The sequence below is a fragment of the Rhyacophila brunnea genome, unplaced genomic scaffold (assembly GCF_057557595.1).
Source record: "Rhyacophila brunnea isolate RB1 unplaced genomic scaffold, BYU_Rbru_1.0 scaffold_4, whole genome shotgun sequence".
Taxonomy (NCBI): Eukaryota; Metazoa; Arthropoda; class Insecta; order Trichoptera; family Rhyacophilidae; genus Rhyacophila; species Rhyacophila brunnea.
The window spans coordinates 44,681,834-44,699,815 of record NW_028233068.1 but is presented as its reverse complement, the minus strand read 5'-3'; the positions used below and the strand labels follow the sequence as shown (position 1 = coordinate 44,699,815).

The 17,982-nt window shown below is 34.0% G+C and overlaps 1 protein-coding gene across 1 annotated transcript in view; it reads right to left on the bottom strand.

Annotated features, from left to right (window-relative positions):
* Positions 1 to 17,982, bottom strand: part of LOC147067421 (solute carrier family 41 member 1-like) — a 96,689-nt gene that overhangs the window by 5,762 nt on the left and 72,945 nt on the right. Inside the window, exons 5-9 of the mRNA XM_085953952.1 lie at positions 16,612 to 16,678; positions 6,710 to 6,822; positions 4,615 to 4,759; positions 2,856 to 3,002; positions 560 to 707 (exon numbers count right to left, since the gene is read on the bottom strand). Of these exons, the coding sequence (XP_085810078.1) occupies positions 560 to 707; positions 2,856 to 3,002; positions 4,615 to 4,759; positions 6,710 to 6,822; positions 16,612 to 16,678 (620 nt within the window). The remainder of the gene's footprint in view (positions 1 to 559; positions 708 to 2,855; positions 3,003 to 4,614; positions 4,760 to 6,709; positions 6,823 to 16,611; positions 16,679 to 17,982) is intronic.

Sequence of the window (17,982 nt, the reverse complement as noted above, 5' to 3'; positions counted from 1 at the left end):
CAGAACGCATCTAGCACGTGTTGCCGCCATAACAGGTACGTCACTGAGAAGTCTTCTATATGCGACTACAGCGACTTCCTGTTATCGCCGATTTCTTGTTATCAGACAGTATTTTGGAGTATCATTGGTTGCTCATAATATAATAAATACAGTTTGGTGTCAATTATTAAGTCAACATGACAGCATTGACAGTGTGCTATCTATCGCCTGCTTTGGATATTTTAAGCAATCTTTTAGGCAAAAGTTGACTACAATAATTGTCTAGTTGAGTATACAGATAAGTCACATTTACTGATTGGACCAGACGGTCAATGGTAGTCGGCGACTCTGTGTAATTAGAGCATTACAATAACAATATTTGTATCAAATAGGCAGCCCAATTTGACAAAATGTTGCCAAAAAAAATTCTATTACCTCTGATGTTTATTTAAAATCCAACAATACTTCCAATATATGATGCTGTTTGAGCAAGAATTTGATTTAAATCAGAAAAAAGAGATGTATTTATGGAAAAAAATATAATATACACGCTACTTCTTTTGCGGTTTTTGTTACATACCCACTGATGAAGAGAGCGCTGATGACAGGAGTCCAGCCGGTTGTGAGGACAGGTCGGGTGTAAATGTTTTTCAGGACGACGTATACCCACATCGGTAGAATCAGAATGTAAATAGACAACATCACACATGGTAACCAGATACTGTCATCTGAAAATTAACATCAATATAATAAATATGCAATAATTTTTTTACATTGTGTGAAGTATCTGCAAGGAGGCAAGAATTGAAGTCAGACGAGTAGTACCTTTAATATAGGCTGGATAAGCAGATACAGTAGAACTTGGTTATTACGAGGAATATGGGGTCGACTGAATTTGCTCGTTATAACAGTGAATGGAGAAAATCATAAAGCAAAATGTCAACGAATGTTTCCTCATTACATCCGAGATCATAATAACTGAGTTCAACTGTAGTTACTAGTCGTCACGACTCAGTAGGCGAAGGTGATGCAAATATAGATCTGTAAGAAGATACTAATGCTAGAAACACATGACCACCATGTCACAGCAAGCTTGCACCATGGGCAAAAACTGTGCAATGTTGTTTTGCTTGGTATATAAAATGTTATCAGAAAGATGAATAGTGTCGGCAAAATCTGCCAAAAAGTGTCACAACCACACTAAGGTCAGTATCATGCCACACCACCAACCTTCGATAGAACATTTATTTTATTTTGTCATAATATATTGAGTCAAATGATCTCACATATTTTTTTTATTTCAATCGTATAGAATGGAGCTACAAATGACAGGTAATTGAGACAATATTTTTGTAGGTTGTCAATTTTAAATATAGAATGGTTATAGCACATGAGCTCACGTGACATGATGGTATTATGTTTCTAGCATTAGTCTCTTCCTTTTCAGTCATAACCAAGGATGGTGTGTAGAATTATCTGCACCTTCAAGAGTTGACTGTGTTAAAGCAAATAATATAACAAGAACAGATATGGTACGAGGGTGGGTCAATAATTCCTTAGAAAAAAGCATTAAAACAGTTTTTATTTTTGTATTTTTTTTTTACATCTCAACATAATCTCCTTGGAGCTCAATACACTTGGTTAGACGTTTCTCAATTTTTTTTAAACCGTCAGAAAAATAAGTTTTCGGAAGGTCCTCAAAATAAGCATTTGTCCGATCGATGACTTCTTCATTTGAAAAAAAACGTTGTCCACTTGGCCATTTTTTTAAGTTTGGGAAAAGGAAAAAGTCACTGGGGGCTAAATCTGGCGAATACGGTGGGTGGTCGACCAATTCGAACTTCAATTCTTCAATTTTAGCCATTGATCGTAAACATGTGTGAACACGGGCATTGTCCTGATGAAAGAGGATTTTTTTCCTGTTTAAATGAGGCCGTTTTTCTTCAATTTCGTTTTTTAGCTGGTCCAATAAAGATGCATAATAATCCCCTGTTATTGTTTTTCCTTTTTCCAAATAGTCAACGAAAATAATTCCACGTGCATCCCAAAATACAGTAGCCATAACCTTACCAGCTGATTTTACGGTTTTCGCCTTCTTTGGACATGGTTCGCCTTTCGCAATCCACTGCTTTGACTGTTCTTTCGTCTCGGGAGTATAGTGGTGTATCCATGTTTCATCTACAGTCACAAAGCGACGAAAAAATTCATCCGGATTGCGTTGCATGAGCGACAACAGGGCTTTAGAGGCCACCACCCTATTGCGTTTATTGTCGACTGTGAGCAAACGCGGCACCCATCTTGCAGAAATTTTTTTCATGCCCAATTTGTCATGTAAAATAGAAATGACGCTACCTTTTGAGATCCCTGTAACCTCAATTATCTCACTCAACTTTAATCTTCGGTCACTTAACACCATATCGTGGATTTTATTGATCATTTCTGGTGTAGTCACCTCTACAGGACGTCCTGAGCGTGGTTCATCCTTTCTTGATGTACGACCACGTTTAAATTCATTTAACCAGTTATAAATAGTTGCAAGTGAAGGAGCAGATATGCCGTGAACTAAATCCAACTCATTTTTTATTTCCTTTGCTGTTAACCCTTTTATATTAAAATGTTTAGTAACAGCTCTAAACTCAATTTTCTCCATTTTTGTAAACAAGTAAATTTTTTTTTTTTAAATGTACGAGAAACACACAACAACCCGACCAATCTGATTGAAACTTCGCAGCATACTGAATCGGTAGTGCCGCTGCATGAAAACAAACCGCTTACAGTACTAGTCGCGCCACCTGTCGGCTTTTCTAAGGACTTATTGACCCACCCTCGTACTAAAAGATGATGATTAGTTGCATCGACAAAGTATTTGTACTCACCCATTGTATTGTAGAGATAGGATGCTGTTATGGAGAGCACGGTGAGAGAGACGACGTCTCCGATTGAAGCTGCGAGCGGCGTCGCCAGGTTGTCGGGGTTCATCTTGAACTTGTGCGACATTATTATCACTGTGACCAGGACAAAATCTGCGCGACAAAAAATATAGAAATGATGAAACTCAATTTTAGTCAATTGACGACTTAAAATGTCATAATTATTGTTTTTATTTTAATATCTACGTTCACCTGAAGATGTTTTCAAATTTCTTCAACCAGCAAGCAATATATGTCTGGATACTCAAAAACTTTGTTGTGATATTCTTCACGCATGTGATTAATTTCAAATATATATGTAAGTAATATCGTTTATTTTGTATGTTAGTTTTTTTATATGATATGTATAATTTGTAAAACAAAAACTATGATGGTCGATAATTCAGAGTTAGGAAAATTTGTTATTATTACTAATTTGCAGAGGGCATTTATTGTATTAGTGTTGCCGTCCGTCTGTGTCTGATTGATTTGGCGTGGTGCCCTGATAACAATAATTCCACTGATAGCCAGGCAGTAATTGAGATTTCTCGCTTTTTAAAATATAAATTAATATTCATGCAACTAAAACCTTTGTCTCGTTTCTAGAGACCAATGTGCAAAAAAATATCGCATTTGAGTTATCTGTTTACACCAAATCGACATTGAACAGTTTGTAAAATATATTATTATTCTTTAAATGTACTAAATACACCACACATTGCACCAAAATGAATTACTTATTATCATTATCATATATCTTGTAAATCTGATTTTATTTGAAAAAAATAAATCTGTTGTGAAATATAATAATATAGATTGGGTATTAAAAACACATTCTCAGCTACAATATTAAACTTGAACTGAATGTATTGGAACCCAAATTTTTCACTTTTACACAGGTGAATGCTTATATTGAGATCCATAATGTACCTACTTCTACCTTTTATAAGTGTTTCAAATCCGCCAAGAAATGGCTGCCAGGTAATGATATTACCAACATGATTTATAGCTGGCATCAGGAGTAGAACTCAAAAATGTATGAAAGCAACTGACGCCCCACTACAGAGAAATAAGAGAGATTCAGGAATCTCTCTTAAAAAGGTTGACCGTAAGCGTTTATTTGAATAGATATGTCAACCAACACTCTGTACGTGGCAGTGGCGATGACTCCACCCTGGGCGATTATTTAAAGCCTACCTTATTAAGAAAAATTGGTTTTAATTACCTATTAACATATTTATTTCAAAAATAATAATTTTATTATTAATTATTTTAGTTAGAACTTTTTGTATATGCATTATAATTTAATTGTAATCGCAATAATACATCTACACCTAGATAGAGGTGTTGTATATTCCACCAATGCACATGCAGTTAGCCACTGGTGCAATCCAAAGTTTTTTGTATACATTTTGATGGGCGATGTTCTTCAAATAATCAAGTAGGCAGGCAAACTGTAGGACATGAGTCGTGTTTTATATGTAAGTCTCTGTCAAAGATAATCTATGATATTAAATTATATAATTGAATCTTTATAGCTTACCTTCTTCCAAATGTCACTCTTTTCATCATTACGGATCTGACTATGACTAGGACTATAAATAATGCTAAAACTAAGAGATTTCATCAATCAGCGACGTCTTAAATTTGATTAAAAATAATTTAATACATAAAAGAATAAAGAAAGAAAGAATAATAATACATAGAAATGTGGATATGGATTTACCTAGCACAAAACAGGTGGTGGTTGCGGTGAAGACAGCCGAGGAGGTGAGCAGCAGCGCGTTGTGCGCGCTGAACTCTTGATCCACGATGGCGTTCACGGCAATCGCGAAGACTGACACAATTATCGCCGCTACTATCGCTTGCACCTGTCAAAACGTAACAATATAATAACATATATTATGGTGCATATAAACTGACATTAAATAATGGAAGGTGGAGGTGAAAAATCATCAAATTAGATGCAACTCAATTTACATTGTAGATTGGTACATAAGCAGCAAAATCCAGTCATGATCTGAGATGTATTTGTTAGGGCCAAACTGTTTTCGTTTAGGATCGATCATCGTGATTTAAATGTGATTGATCAGGTAGATAAATTAAAGGAAACTCAATGAAAAGTGTAGCGGGTTAAGAGATTACGATGGCTAATTCTGTTGCCATGCTCTGAAATCACTAACTACTTCATAACCTAAAAAAATATACAAATTTTTGAGTTTAAGGTGACAGACAGACATTATGCAATACTTGATAAAAATCATAACTTATTAGTCTGTGCATTTAAAGTGAACAATAATTATCGTAGATACGATCACATTTCATTTGATAAATTTACTGATTTCCATTACAGAGATTACATATTCATTCGTAATGAAAATAAAATATACATAATTGAATTAATGATAACATCATTTTCCTCAAACATGTCTGCTTTCAGAGCGCAAATGGAAAGCCCAGGCCATTGACCAAAATAAACATTAGACAGAGATTAGATCTATTTTATCTATATTATATTGGGTCTCACTACTATGGTTTACAAATACACTTCAGATTAAAACCCCTCTCAAAGAAACCAAAGAAAAGCTCTACAAATTCTGATCAGGTCTGTACTGACTAAAAGATCGGAGTGTAGTCGTATCAAATAGGATGAAAGGTAGAGTCTGTCTTATATAAGCCGGCATGCGGTTTCCTCCGCGCTTCAGCATTCAGTACTGCATTCTTTCTCGTTCCCTCCCAATGAAAACTTGCAGCAGTCGAACGCGATGGCACAATGCTCTCCATCGGCGAACGACGTGAGGTGAATGCCAGCTTATAGAATACAGACTCTAGTTGGATATCTATAAAAAGAAGATATTGATAAGGGTCTTCGGAGTGATACACAATGAAGATGGTACATGACGAGGAAGGTACAACGATAAATATTACACATAAAACAATATTCCCCCGTTGTCACAGACGTGAAAATGGGGTGACTACACTGATTAGGCCATGTCTCAAGGATGAAAAATATTGAATAACCCAAGACTTATTTTTTTAATAGAGCGGAAGGGAAAAAGAGGAAGTCGGTAGACTTGGACTGTGGAAAGAGATACAGCATCCCTGAAAATAAAGCAGTGTAGGAATCTCGTGGCAGACTGATGGAAGTGAAGTGTAGATGTAGCTGAATGCAGTCAAGATGCACATTAGGTAATATGTAGTGCCGATGATTATAATGAATAAAAATATGTATGGTACGTACTTTTATAAACACACAACGCCCAACGGTATGTGATTTGATGTTGTGTTCGGGATTTAATTTGACCAAAAACATCCTATTTGATTTTTTTAAATCATATTTTTCGCAAGTCACTGTTGGTAAATTTTTTTTCTTTTGATATCTGCAGATGGCAATAGAATAGTCCCTCCCGATTTGATTGAAAAACAAAGATGGCGGTACCTAATCCAAATGCCATTGATAGTCCTTTCTTTATCCACCTCCAGAAATAAACAAGGTCTATTCTTTGAAGAGTATAATAACGTTTGTCGAGAATAGAATCCAATACTTCTTGCATATACCGTTATCGGTGGCGGGGAATGTGAGCCTGGGTCTTTTCAGCCTACTATTAGTATTATAGCCAAATGTATAAAATTGTAACTTTGATTGTTTTATTTTGAATGTAATACATTTTATTACCTAGTGGTCACTTCTATTGTTTTAAACTCTCCAACCTCAAAATGATATCTCCCTGTCTAGTAGAAGGTAACCCGAAGTGTGAACTTTACATCTTATAAGTATCTTGGATATGATGTGATATGTGAAGAAATGTTAGGTATTGTACCTGCACCAATGAGATGTTTCCTACAACCATCTTGGTGATTTCTCTCGGGCAGGACATGTTCCCGAGATTGGCCTGCGTTGACAGTCTTGAGGCGAGGCACATGTCCAGATTACCTGTGAAAGTAAACAGAAATTGAAAAAATTGAAAAAAGAAATTGAAAAAAAAGAATTGAAATCCACTCAGTTTGGACTATAACTAGAGATCTTTTAGTTTATAACACGTGATGCCGATTCCACAATGCTTAACTGTGGTTGAATTGGTAGCTAAAGAAAAATTATAATATTGTTTATCTTTGGTATGTAATTTGACCTTTCGGTATTATTTACTACATAAATTTGCTTACATATTAACCCTCCACCACCCACATAAAATCCTAAGATTCTCTTACATGCCCTAAATTCGCTTATTATATTATTATATTTTACACAAGACATACCTACATTTTATAATATAGTGTTTTAGTGGTTTTTGTGATTCTCCATCCGAATGTTTTAAATATTAATTATTCGGGAAATTTGGCTGCCAGCTATCCACAATAATTTATTGATGTAGGTCTCGGCTTTTGAGCTTTGAGAATTGATGTCTCCGCCGAATCTTAGGGGTAAATTGGTACGACCGCCTTACAAACATTCGAGTTCTTAAACAGACACGGCAGCCCTCGGTGATTGAAGTAATCACGAAGAGACGCTTCACGTGGCTGGGCCATGTGACATGTTGCCCCCAGAGAGTGCGACACTCCGTATCCTTGTGGCAGAACCTCTATCACCCTGCAGCGGTGCTAGAAAAGCGATCTATGCGCTGTGCATGGCGGGACGCGCGAGAGTTGTAGATGGGCCGAGAGAAGTGGCGCAAATTTGTGCTTGCCCTATGCCCCAATGCTGGGGCGTGACAGGGTGAAAGAAGAAGGCTTTATTTTTGTATTACAATAGATAGCTATACTTCCCTGCTAAGTAAAAAAGACAGTGTTATTTGATTTTAGTGTAATGAGAATCCAAGCTTTAAACAATGGTTTCTCTTTTATTATGTATAATAATTATTGGATGCTATTATATACATTGTCTATTTAGACTATTTAGAGATTATGTCCAAACAATCCAATAATATTATATAATACATACTCCCGATTATCCGGGCTAATGAATGGTTGGGAGAGGCGGCACGGATAATTGAAACATACGGATAATCCGAACTATGGGTTTTTTTTACAAAATACTACGTGTTATTGTACATTTCTAAAACAGACAATTATTATTTTAACAATATGTTTAATACTCATTATTTATTAAGAAAATCTGTGATTTTGGTTTGATTGCAGGAATCCGCAAACCGGATAATCCGCACACGGATAATCGGGAGTTTACTCTATAAGAGAAAAGGTAGTTTAAAACTTGGGTTCACATTTCACCAAAACCAAAAACACTAGCAGGGCAGTATATTTGCATCATATGTTTTGGTTTCGACAGAAGTTGACAATATTGTTTCGTGTACGAAATGGTTAATGTATGTAGTAATTCATAAAACAATATCAGGCATTAATTACCTAATAATTCATAAAATGTCTGCGATAAAAGTACCTACCTACTATGTTTGCTGTAAATAAATCTGCAAAGCGAAATGGCATTTTTTCAGATTTTTATTCAGCTTTCATAAATGCTTCTTGAGAAGGTTTTCTTCAAAGCCTTAAGGCGATGTCTTTACCTACCAAAGGCACCTTGCGCGAAAAATATGAAGCTTGCAATTTGAGACATTTTTTTGATAATTTACAATTTCAACTGTATTCATTGATAAATAAATATCTGAAAACATTAAAAAGAAAAATATTTTTTATTTAAGTCAAAGATAAACTTACAATAATGTAAAAAAATGTAAATTTGTCGCAGGACCCCCCACACCTTATTATTACATATATTTTATGGTATGTATATTTATTATTAAAATTTAGTTTATTTTAATATTTCTTATATTTATTTTAAAAAAACATCGATTTAAAAAATACATAAATGTTTATAACTTGGAAGCGTTTTTATTTATATCAAATCGAGGAATCATACCTAAATAAAATATATATAAATATAATATATATAAATATATAAATAAAAAGGATTTCAACCTTATACACATTTATATTTTTATAAAAATCGATATTTTTTTAAATATATAATATATAAAATATATTAAAACCAAAAATCTCTTAGGCGAAACTTAGAAAAATTAATAAATTAAATTTTATTAAGTAATAAATATGACCATAAAATATATATAATAATAACATGGGGCCCTGCGGCAAATTCACATTTTATTACAATTGTAAGTTTATCTTTGACTTGGAATAAAAAATATTTTTATTTTTAATGTTTTCAGATGTATTTTTTAATTAACACAGTTGAAATTGTAAATTATCAAAAAAATGTCTCAAATTGCAAGCTTCGTATTTTTCCGCTAGGTGCCTCTGGTAGGTAAAGACATCGCCTTAACTGGAGTCTCACAAATTACATTATGTAGTTATCCTATTTTCAGTGTAGGCAACGTTACATTGTACGTGTCTCTGTCAAGTAATCATTAACTCAACGTAATGTGTGGAGTGGACTTTTAAAATAACAACGGCCATAATTTGGCAACGTGCCGCGCACAGTCAGAGCCAAGTTATCTTAATAGCTTATTAACTTACTGATATCATTAAATTTTATATTTTGTGACACTTATCCTTTAATACTAGAGACATTTTAAAATTTCGGTTACAATTTATGATTGAATTTACGGGTTCACTGCGCAGTAAAGTATCCGGTCAATGCTAATAGGCACTCTTTCATTTTGTTTATTTAGAGTTTAGAACGAAAGAGTGAAATCCATGGAAAATGTCATGTTAGTTTAACACGTTTAGGTCATGTTTAAGTAAGGAGGCGTGTTCGTTTAGGGCCTCTCGAATTTGTCTCTCTGAACCAGCTGCCACTTTGATTCGGGTGTCTTCAGGAGTCCTTCATTTAAGATTAGATTCGCATACAAAAGTAAATGTGAAGATATTATTTTGTTTTCAAAACACTACAGGTAGAGGAAGGGCAGATTCTTTTGGTGTTGCAGCCACGATGGAGTCATTTTAGAACGGTGTTAGGCCCGTTTCAGACGGGACACCGGTGTCGCGCTCGATATAATATAGGAGGCCTTTGTATTATGTTTATGAATGCCTCAGAGCTAATGAGTCAACGCGTGTCCGGTACACTTTTCCGTCGGCCGCTACATTCTCAAGCCACCGATACACTTGTTTTTATTACCGCAGCCAGTTTTATGTTCTAATTTATAACGCAAAATTATGCGTTGACTCATTAGCTCTGGGGCTTTCATAAACATAATACAAAGGCCCCTTTATTCGAATACAAAGGCCTCCTATATTATATCGAGCGCGATACCGGTGTCCCGTCTGAAACGGGCCTAACACCGTTCTAAAATGACTCCATCGTGGTTGCAATGCCAGAAGAATCTGCCCTTCCTCTACCGGTTTCATTTGAAAATATCGATACCAACACTTAAAAGAGTCGCCTGCATGCCACAAAAATCTGACACAATTCTACCATTTAATTGCTACACCTTAATAGAGAGGTGTTATCGTTATTTCGGTGTAAGTATTTGATTTTGTGGAAGTAGATATGGATATGTAACGCCAGTCTGAATATAAACAACATTTGAATTATTGAAGTGGGTGACGTTAATGATTCATGCTGACTACTTATGCAGCTTGCGTATTGTTGATAAATTTAAATAATTAGCACAACATTTTTCTAATACAGGGTGGCATTTTTTGTATTATTATAAGCAGCTATATAGAAGATACGGTGCCCCGGATGAGCATCGTAATTACGTACAAACATCGTGCATTAACGAGAATCAAGTTGAACGTAAAAGTAATTTGGATTCTCGAGTACACAATATATTTTTGAAAAACATTTTTTCTTCTCAAGAATATCCTTATTTTTTTTTACTCATCCGTTCCATATTTTCTGTCGACCGAATCCATTTCAGATAAAATTCGAGAACTTTTTTGGCTTAGCAAAAACTATTTAAAAAAATCTGTTTTGCTTCAAAGTCGAGCGAGGCCTTTTTTAGATTTTCTTTTGCCATTTTTTTAACGCGCGATTTATTAAAATTTTTCTTTTTTTGTTTCAACATCCTTGTGTCACTTTTGATGATTTCTAGAGAAATGAGAATTCTCGAAACATCAGAAAATTAATTTCTCGAGAATTCTCGAAACGAGGTAAGTATTAGGAAATTACAATATCGAGGCATCTTTATTGACAGCCGTTTTCACGAGCATTGTTTGTTGACCCAACCACTATTTCGGATAGTAGGGAAGAATATTATTATGAATTATCCTTAACTGTTTTACAAACACAGAAAAATAAATAAAAAGCATATAAATTTTTTTTTTAACAGGAAAAATCCTCTCTAATCTAGAATTAAGTAGAAATCTGTCCGGAGAGTTAATATATTAATGGTATCCTCACAGATTTCAGATAGTGAGATAAAACTCGTAATGTTTTTATGTGAGCAGGATTATAGAATATTAGGGTTGTCAGTCGAAGGGAATTTTCCAACGAATTAAATATTTTTTTAGCGCTACATTGTAATAATGATAAACCACTATAAGGCATCAAATAAAATATATTCATCTCTAACATGAAATACCGACTTGAAATAAAACTATAATATGTAATAATAATCTATACAGAGACATTGTAGAATTAAAAAAAACATTAAATCTGTATTTAATTAAAAATTCATTCGTTCACATCCAGTTGAGTTTAAAGTTGTGATTATATTGAGATGCACGTCGCGTACTGTCACGGCGACAAATTTAGTCTAGGGTTTCTTCATTTTGTAGAATATTTTGATCGATCATCGTGTCTGTAAATTCAATGATGGAGAGTGCCAACTCTAATGCATTAGTATTTTGAATTATTATTCATGCCGATTTCAAATAATTTTAAGAGTTTCTATGTGTGCGTACATTAAAATTACTTGCGATACACATCCATAGATAATATTTTCAACATAACCCAACCTGCAGACCATAGATAATAGACAACATTCTCATAGAAAATACATAGTGTCAACCGTTAAAAAACAAAAAACACGCAAAAATGTGTAGGCATGTAGAAAATGATCAAAAACGTTCATTGAGTCATGCGGGTATCGATGCAGTGCGGTACGCGTGAGGTGACCTCATTATTGTTCTGAAGATTTCGGCAGATTTTGCTGACAATGTTCGTTTTTAAAGGTTCAAAATGTGCTACGGGATGGGAGCATCAATCTGACATTTTAAATACCAAGAAAAACAATATTACACACTTTTTCCTGTGGCGGCATCTTACTGTGACGTCACGTGATAGTACTCAACGTGCATCTCAATGTAATCAAAACTTAAAGATAATAATATTGCACAATAATATGACTGCTTTCTTTATTTCTATTATGAATTATTCAGTTGTTGACCCTGATTCCAGAGAGGTAGGTACACCTTGTAATCATAATGATAGGATTAGGCTGCAATAAAACCATAGATTGTAAAATATTCATGCAATTCATTACTTTGTGTCGTAATGTGAATGATTCCATCATTAATTACAGCCATTAAATTACACTGATGACTTATATTGATGGAATGCCTAACAAACCAACAAAACATGATACCTACTTACCTACAAAAACATGCCGTTATTTTTTTAGCATATTTATGTATGCCTAAGTACGTCAGAGTTGATTTTATTGAAAATCTAATCAATTGAAATAACTCAATCATATGGGAAACTAGGATATTCACAATTAATATGTTGACTGTTTTTGTGGAACCTCTAAACGTCTAAACCTCAGCTTAGGCGGGACTAGTAAATTAGTATTGTTAGACGGTTACACGTAAATTGTACGTAAAACATTTCACCGTATCACAGTTCGCCGTGATCCCTCTATCTGAAAGAGATGACCGTATTCTATACGGTCTCCAATTTTATTAGATTCAATATGAACATTAATTCAATTTTCATAGCCGATTTTGGCAAAATTCAAGAATGAAAATCTTATCTAACTTAACCTACCTTAACCTAGCCTAAACTGACAAATAATCCAGTATATCGACTATTTTAAAAATCAGTTTGCCGCTGGCTTCATGTAAACCAGGGGTGCCGAATCCAAATCGTTTGGTGGGCCAAAAAAAATATTACTGACCACATAGGTCACATATATATAAAAAATAAAACAACTTATTCAAAATATTTTATTACCATATTATAATTAATGTGACACTTGTTTTTGTATGTATATTGTTTGATATATTTTTCATATTGACTGGTAATTTAGCTGACGCGCATCGCAGTTGATTGATCATGTTTTCATTGAGCAACCTGTGGGTCTATTCTATGCTTATCGACCGCTAAAGTGATAAAGTGAAAAATATTATCACACTTAGGGTAGGTTTGTATCAAAATATTAGCACTTATTGTAACAATTACACGAAGCCGGTTTTTATTGTTGCAATAAGTGCTATATTTTAACAGCACCTATCTTGCTGCTGTTAAAATATCGCACTTATTGCAACAATAAAAACCGGCTTCGTGTAATTGTTACAATAAGTGCTAATATTTTGATACAAACCTACCCTAAGTTTGATACTATTTATCAATTTAGTGTTCGATAAGTATAGAATAGACCCACTGGTGCGACATTTCGGTTTTACTACAATTAATTTCGAAAAGAACGATTTGCAGCGATTTGTAATACCAAATGCTACTGTAATGCACATTGCCAATCGTTTTAATTTTGGATAATATATCTTCGAGGATATATTATTTCTGATAAAACTCATGCTTATTCCCTTCGAACATGCATTTTAACTGCATGCTTGATGGCAGTTCTATTAGCTCCATTAGTAAAATTTGGAGGCGCTGATTCCACCTCCACGTTAAATGTGGTAAATTTACGAGAACGGTATTTTGTATTGTATGAATACCAAAATGCAAAATATAGAAAGCTGAAAACTTCAATTGCGACTTGGGCCGCAAACAGTCTTCATTTGGGCCGCGGGTTGGGCATGCCTGCTGTAAACCGACAAGAGCCGTGTCTTATTTAGATATGGATTTATCTCATTACTATACGACCCAAATAGGTTGGACGGTCTTTAATATACGACCATATATTTCCGATACGGTGAAGTGTGATACGGCGAACTGTATACGTACAAATTTCCGTTCATGTTGTTAAGCCGCATTTAGACCAAGCGAGCGAATGTTTGTTCTTCCCCCACTCCAGCGATATTCTCCGCTTATTGTTCAGCGAGCATAAGAATTTCTCGGAGTGGAGGAAGAACGAACATTCGCTCGCTTGGTATAAATGCGGCTTTAGACACCATAATAATCCTTCTTCCGGGGATTGACAATGTTGGGATCATGCTAGAAGTTATTTATAGTACTTCTGCATCCGAATAGATACCTACTCCTATAAACTGTTGTAAGTGGTCGACTAATTAATAGTTTTAAATTTGTTTTATTTAAGACTCTAATTAGATATAGATAGATTTTAATTAATTGAATAGTCACAGTGTAGAATCCCATTTTATAAAAAGATTATTTAATTATACATTCCACAAACAAATTGCGACGAACTGGTCGACAGATCAGTGACTGACCGGCAACCGAAATATGTGTGTTTGAACCCCAATAGGTAAAATGTTTATCAACGGCTTATTTAATAAGTGTGTATCTGAGGCTTTTCCGAGTTGTGCATAAACATATGAATATAATGTATATTTGTCTGCAGAATGTTAGTCATACGTATATGTAATATTACAATGTAATAATTAATATCAGTAAACCTCATGTTATTTAAACAAGGCTCGAAATTTGTAACACCATTATTTTAAGGTTTTTATTGAAGTCAAAATTATTGCCCTCATTGGGCGCCAGTATTTAGTAGGTACGATTTGGTGCAAAATTTGAACGATAGATACGCTACCCGATAGGCAGTACACTCCCACTGCAAACGAAAAATGTGTATTTGCCACTTTTTGTTTGTGGGCCCAAGATTTTTCTAACTAATAACTATGTATATTAAATATACTTATATTAATTTCGTAGGGTATTTTCCGTTATATGTATATGTTAGATATTACCTATAATAGAGTGTAGCATTTTTTAGATCTTACTAATTTTATACGAGATTAAAAAATATTAGTACCTAAGTATAGGATATATGCACTGGCAAAGAGTGGACAAGGTACCTACCTACCTACATTTTAAAACTTATTTACAAATTAATTTTAAATAGTGATGATATAATAATCCATTTTCATGAAATATTATAACCAAAATTAATAATTTTCACTCTTGTACGAATTTTATTTTTCACAACCTAGGTATAATACCTATTAAAGTCTTAGATCGCGTGACATTTGCATAGGGAGTCCGTACAGTACCGGGCAGCTAGTAATAGATTATTAACTATATTTAATATAGTTATGAAGAGTATTTTGAAACATATTACCCCGTTTACACATTAACTGTTGGCAGTAAGTATTATCGCGGCCATAACATGAAAATGTATGGGTAAACATCTAGGTATTATCCTGCAGTTGCAAGCTTGTATGCATGAATCAAAAAAGTTTGGAAGCATCTGAAATTTCATATGACAGTAGGGATTTTTTCGATCTGCGCCTGCGCATTAGAGCGATAGTGGCGAACCTGCCGGCAAAAAATCGAACTATACTCATTTTCACTAACTGTCAAATAGTACCATAAAATGACAACATCGCGTCTCGCTTACTTTTGAAGAATGATATTGGAGAGACAGTCAGTACTTTTACGTGTAAACAGTAAAATTATTGTCACGATAGTTTAAAATATTGCTGCCAATAAATCCATGCACGTATACAGGCGGTATAAGTAACATTTTTATTGTCACGGCAGATGTTCCAATTTTAAAATACCTATATTATACATTGTTTTCATTCGCACTACGCAATGAAAAAATGTTCCTAATTAGGTATATTATAAATTATTTTGAATAACAAATAGAAAGTCCCATACCAGATAAAATTTACTCCCATAGAGAACATTAACTGCTGGGCAGCTAGCAACATATTAATTATCAGGATAGATTACTTATTTCTTGATAAAAATGCTTTCGATAAAAGATTACTTACTCGTCTCAGGTCTACGGTGCATGGTATTGAATATAATCGCGTTCCCATTATCTTCAAATCAGTTGACACAGTTTCAAATAACTTCAAGAAATGCACTAATTAGTATCAGAAGTGCAGTGTCTTTAGTAATCTTAATGTATCAATATATTCGTACCTACCACATACTTAATTGTAGAAAAAAAAACACTTAAAAATACTATTGAGTAGGTAAACAAACACTTGAAAATGCAATTCTTCTTTTGTAAATCCAACCTTGTCCCCTTTATTTAAAATGTTTACAAACAGATAAAAATTTTCAATTAGTAAATAATAATACATAAACGTATATTGTAGCTATATGTAAAAAATATAATTTTTGATTGATTTAAACTAGGTAGGTAGGTACCAAAATATCACATAAACACGAGAGAAAAGGTAACGCCAATTCTTAACAACTTTGACAACACAATGTATTAGTATCAAGGATATCAGATCAATGTCGAGATATGAAAAAAAAAACAGAACACTTAAATTTTTTTTTTACTAATATATTATTTTACTTCGACGGTGGATAGGTGTTGCAGATGAGACGGTAGTTAGTAGTGTTCCTGACGATGTAGGAGGCGAAAGTTTATCTACTGTTTCAATAATTACTATAGCATTTTCAATGAAGTGCCTGGACAATAAATAGTAGATTTCGGATAAATCATAGAGAAAGGGTTTTTTAAATTACAAATATTACCTTTTAGGCCTGACAGGGAAGGGACGAGGACGAATATCGCGGACACATTCGTAAAGACGGGCCATGTCTGAAACAAAAAGAAAACATCGTTTTATCAAAGATGTAAATTGAAAAACAATTATCTTTACATAACGTAGAAAATAATTAATCACAGTTCAGATGAAAAATTTTAAGAAAAATATTACTTTCGTCAAAAAACAGTAAGCATCTATTTCAATATCTCTCTCTTCCTCATCGTAACCCTCATCACAATGGATCGTGATAACTCCGGAATCAATATTGTGGTAAGTCCAGTATTCCATGTCCTCTGCAAGACTTATGGTTTTCTTGTAAATTATTTTAGTTGATATCGGTGTTCGCCCACTATCTATTTTTCCAGACACTGCCTAGGAGAAATTAATCTTTCAAGATTTTCCGGCCCACAGCGAACAGTATGACCAAAGAATCACAAAAAAATGACGCAAGGAAGTCTGTCATTGATGTGCAGCTCATGCAGAATCCAAGCATTGGTTATTGTCTCTGTCTAGGCCACTATACGCAGCCAATATAAAAATACCGTAATAATAAAATTCTATTCGAAATTATAATCCCTAATACCTTCAGGTGATTGTATTGAACACCTTCTTCAGAATAATGATTTTTAAATTTCATTTTCACCCAAATTTTTGTCCATTGGCTAGCACATTATCGGTAAACATCACATATATCAGTCAGAAATTATGGAACCACTTATAATTGGTATACTACATTTTGTGTCGTGTTATTTTATGATTTTCCCCAATTAACTTACGAGTAGGTATGCCTATTTATATATAATATAACAGACATAAGTCTTTTTTTGACACGTGGGTTATCCTCAAAAGTCATTAATTTTAACTAGAATAATTCACCTGCTATTTGGCTCATATTTAATGATCGTGTGGAATAGACGGATGTTAAAAATTTCCTGGGTTTTATAAGTAGATACCTCTAATGATCATATTATTTTAACGCGTATGCTAAAAAAAGAATTGCCACTGTACACAGTCGAGAGGAAACTTCAGTTGGTACTTTTCGCGTATTATTGTGATAAATGTAACGTCATTATATTCGTACTCATTTTGGAGCATCGTACATTACCCTGCTCATATACATCTAGGTCGGGTCTGATCAAACAAAATTAAATATTTAGTAAACATATGAATACATATGAATATGATGAACATTGCAAACCCGCGTTGATTTATTTACAACATTTTCATATTCTGCAAACGTACATATCTGCTTAAATGTTGCTACATACTTTAAATCTTGCCTTTTCCCGTTGGTTATTATTGTGTGGCAAACGAGATGTGCAGCCCATTGCCATTTCCGCATTTTTTATATCTATCA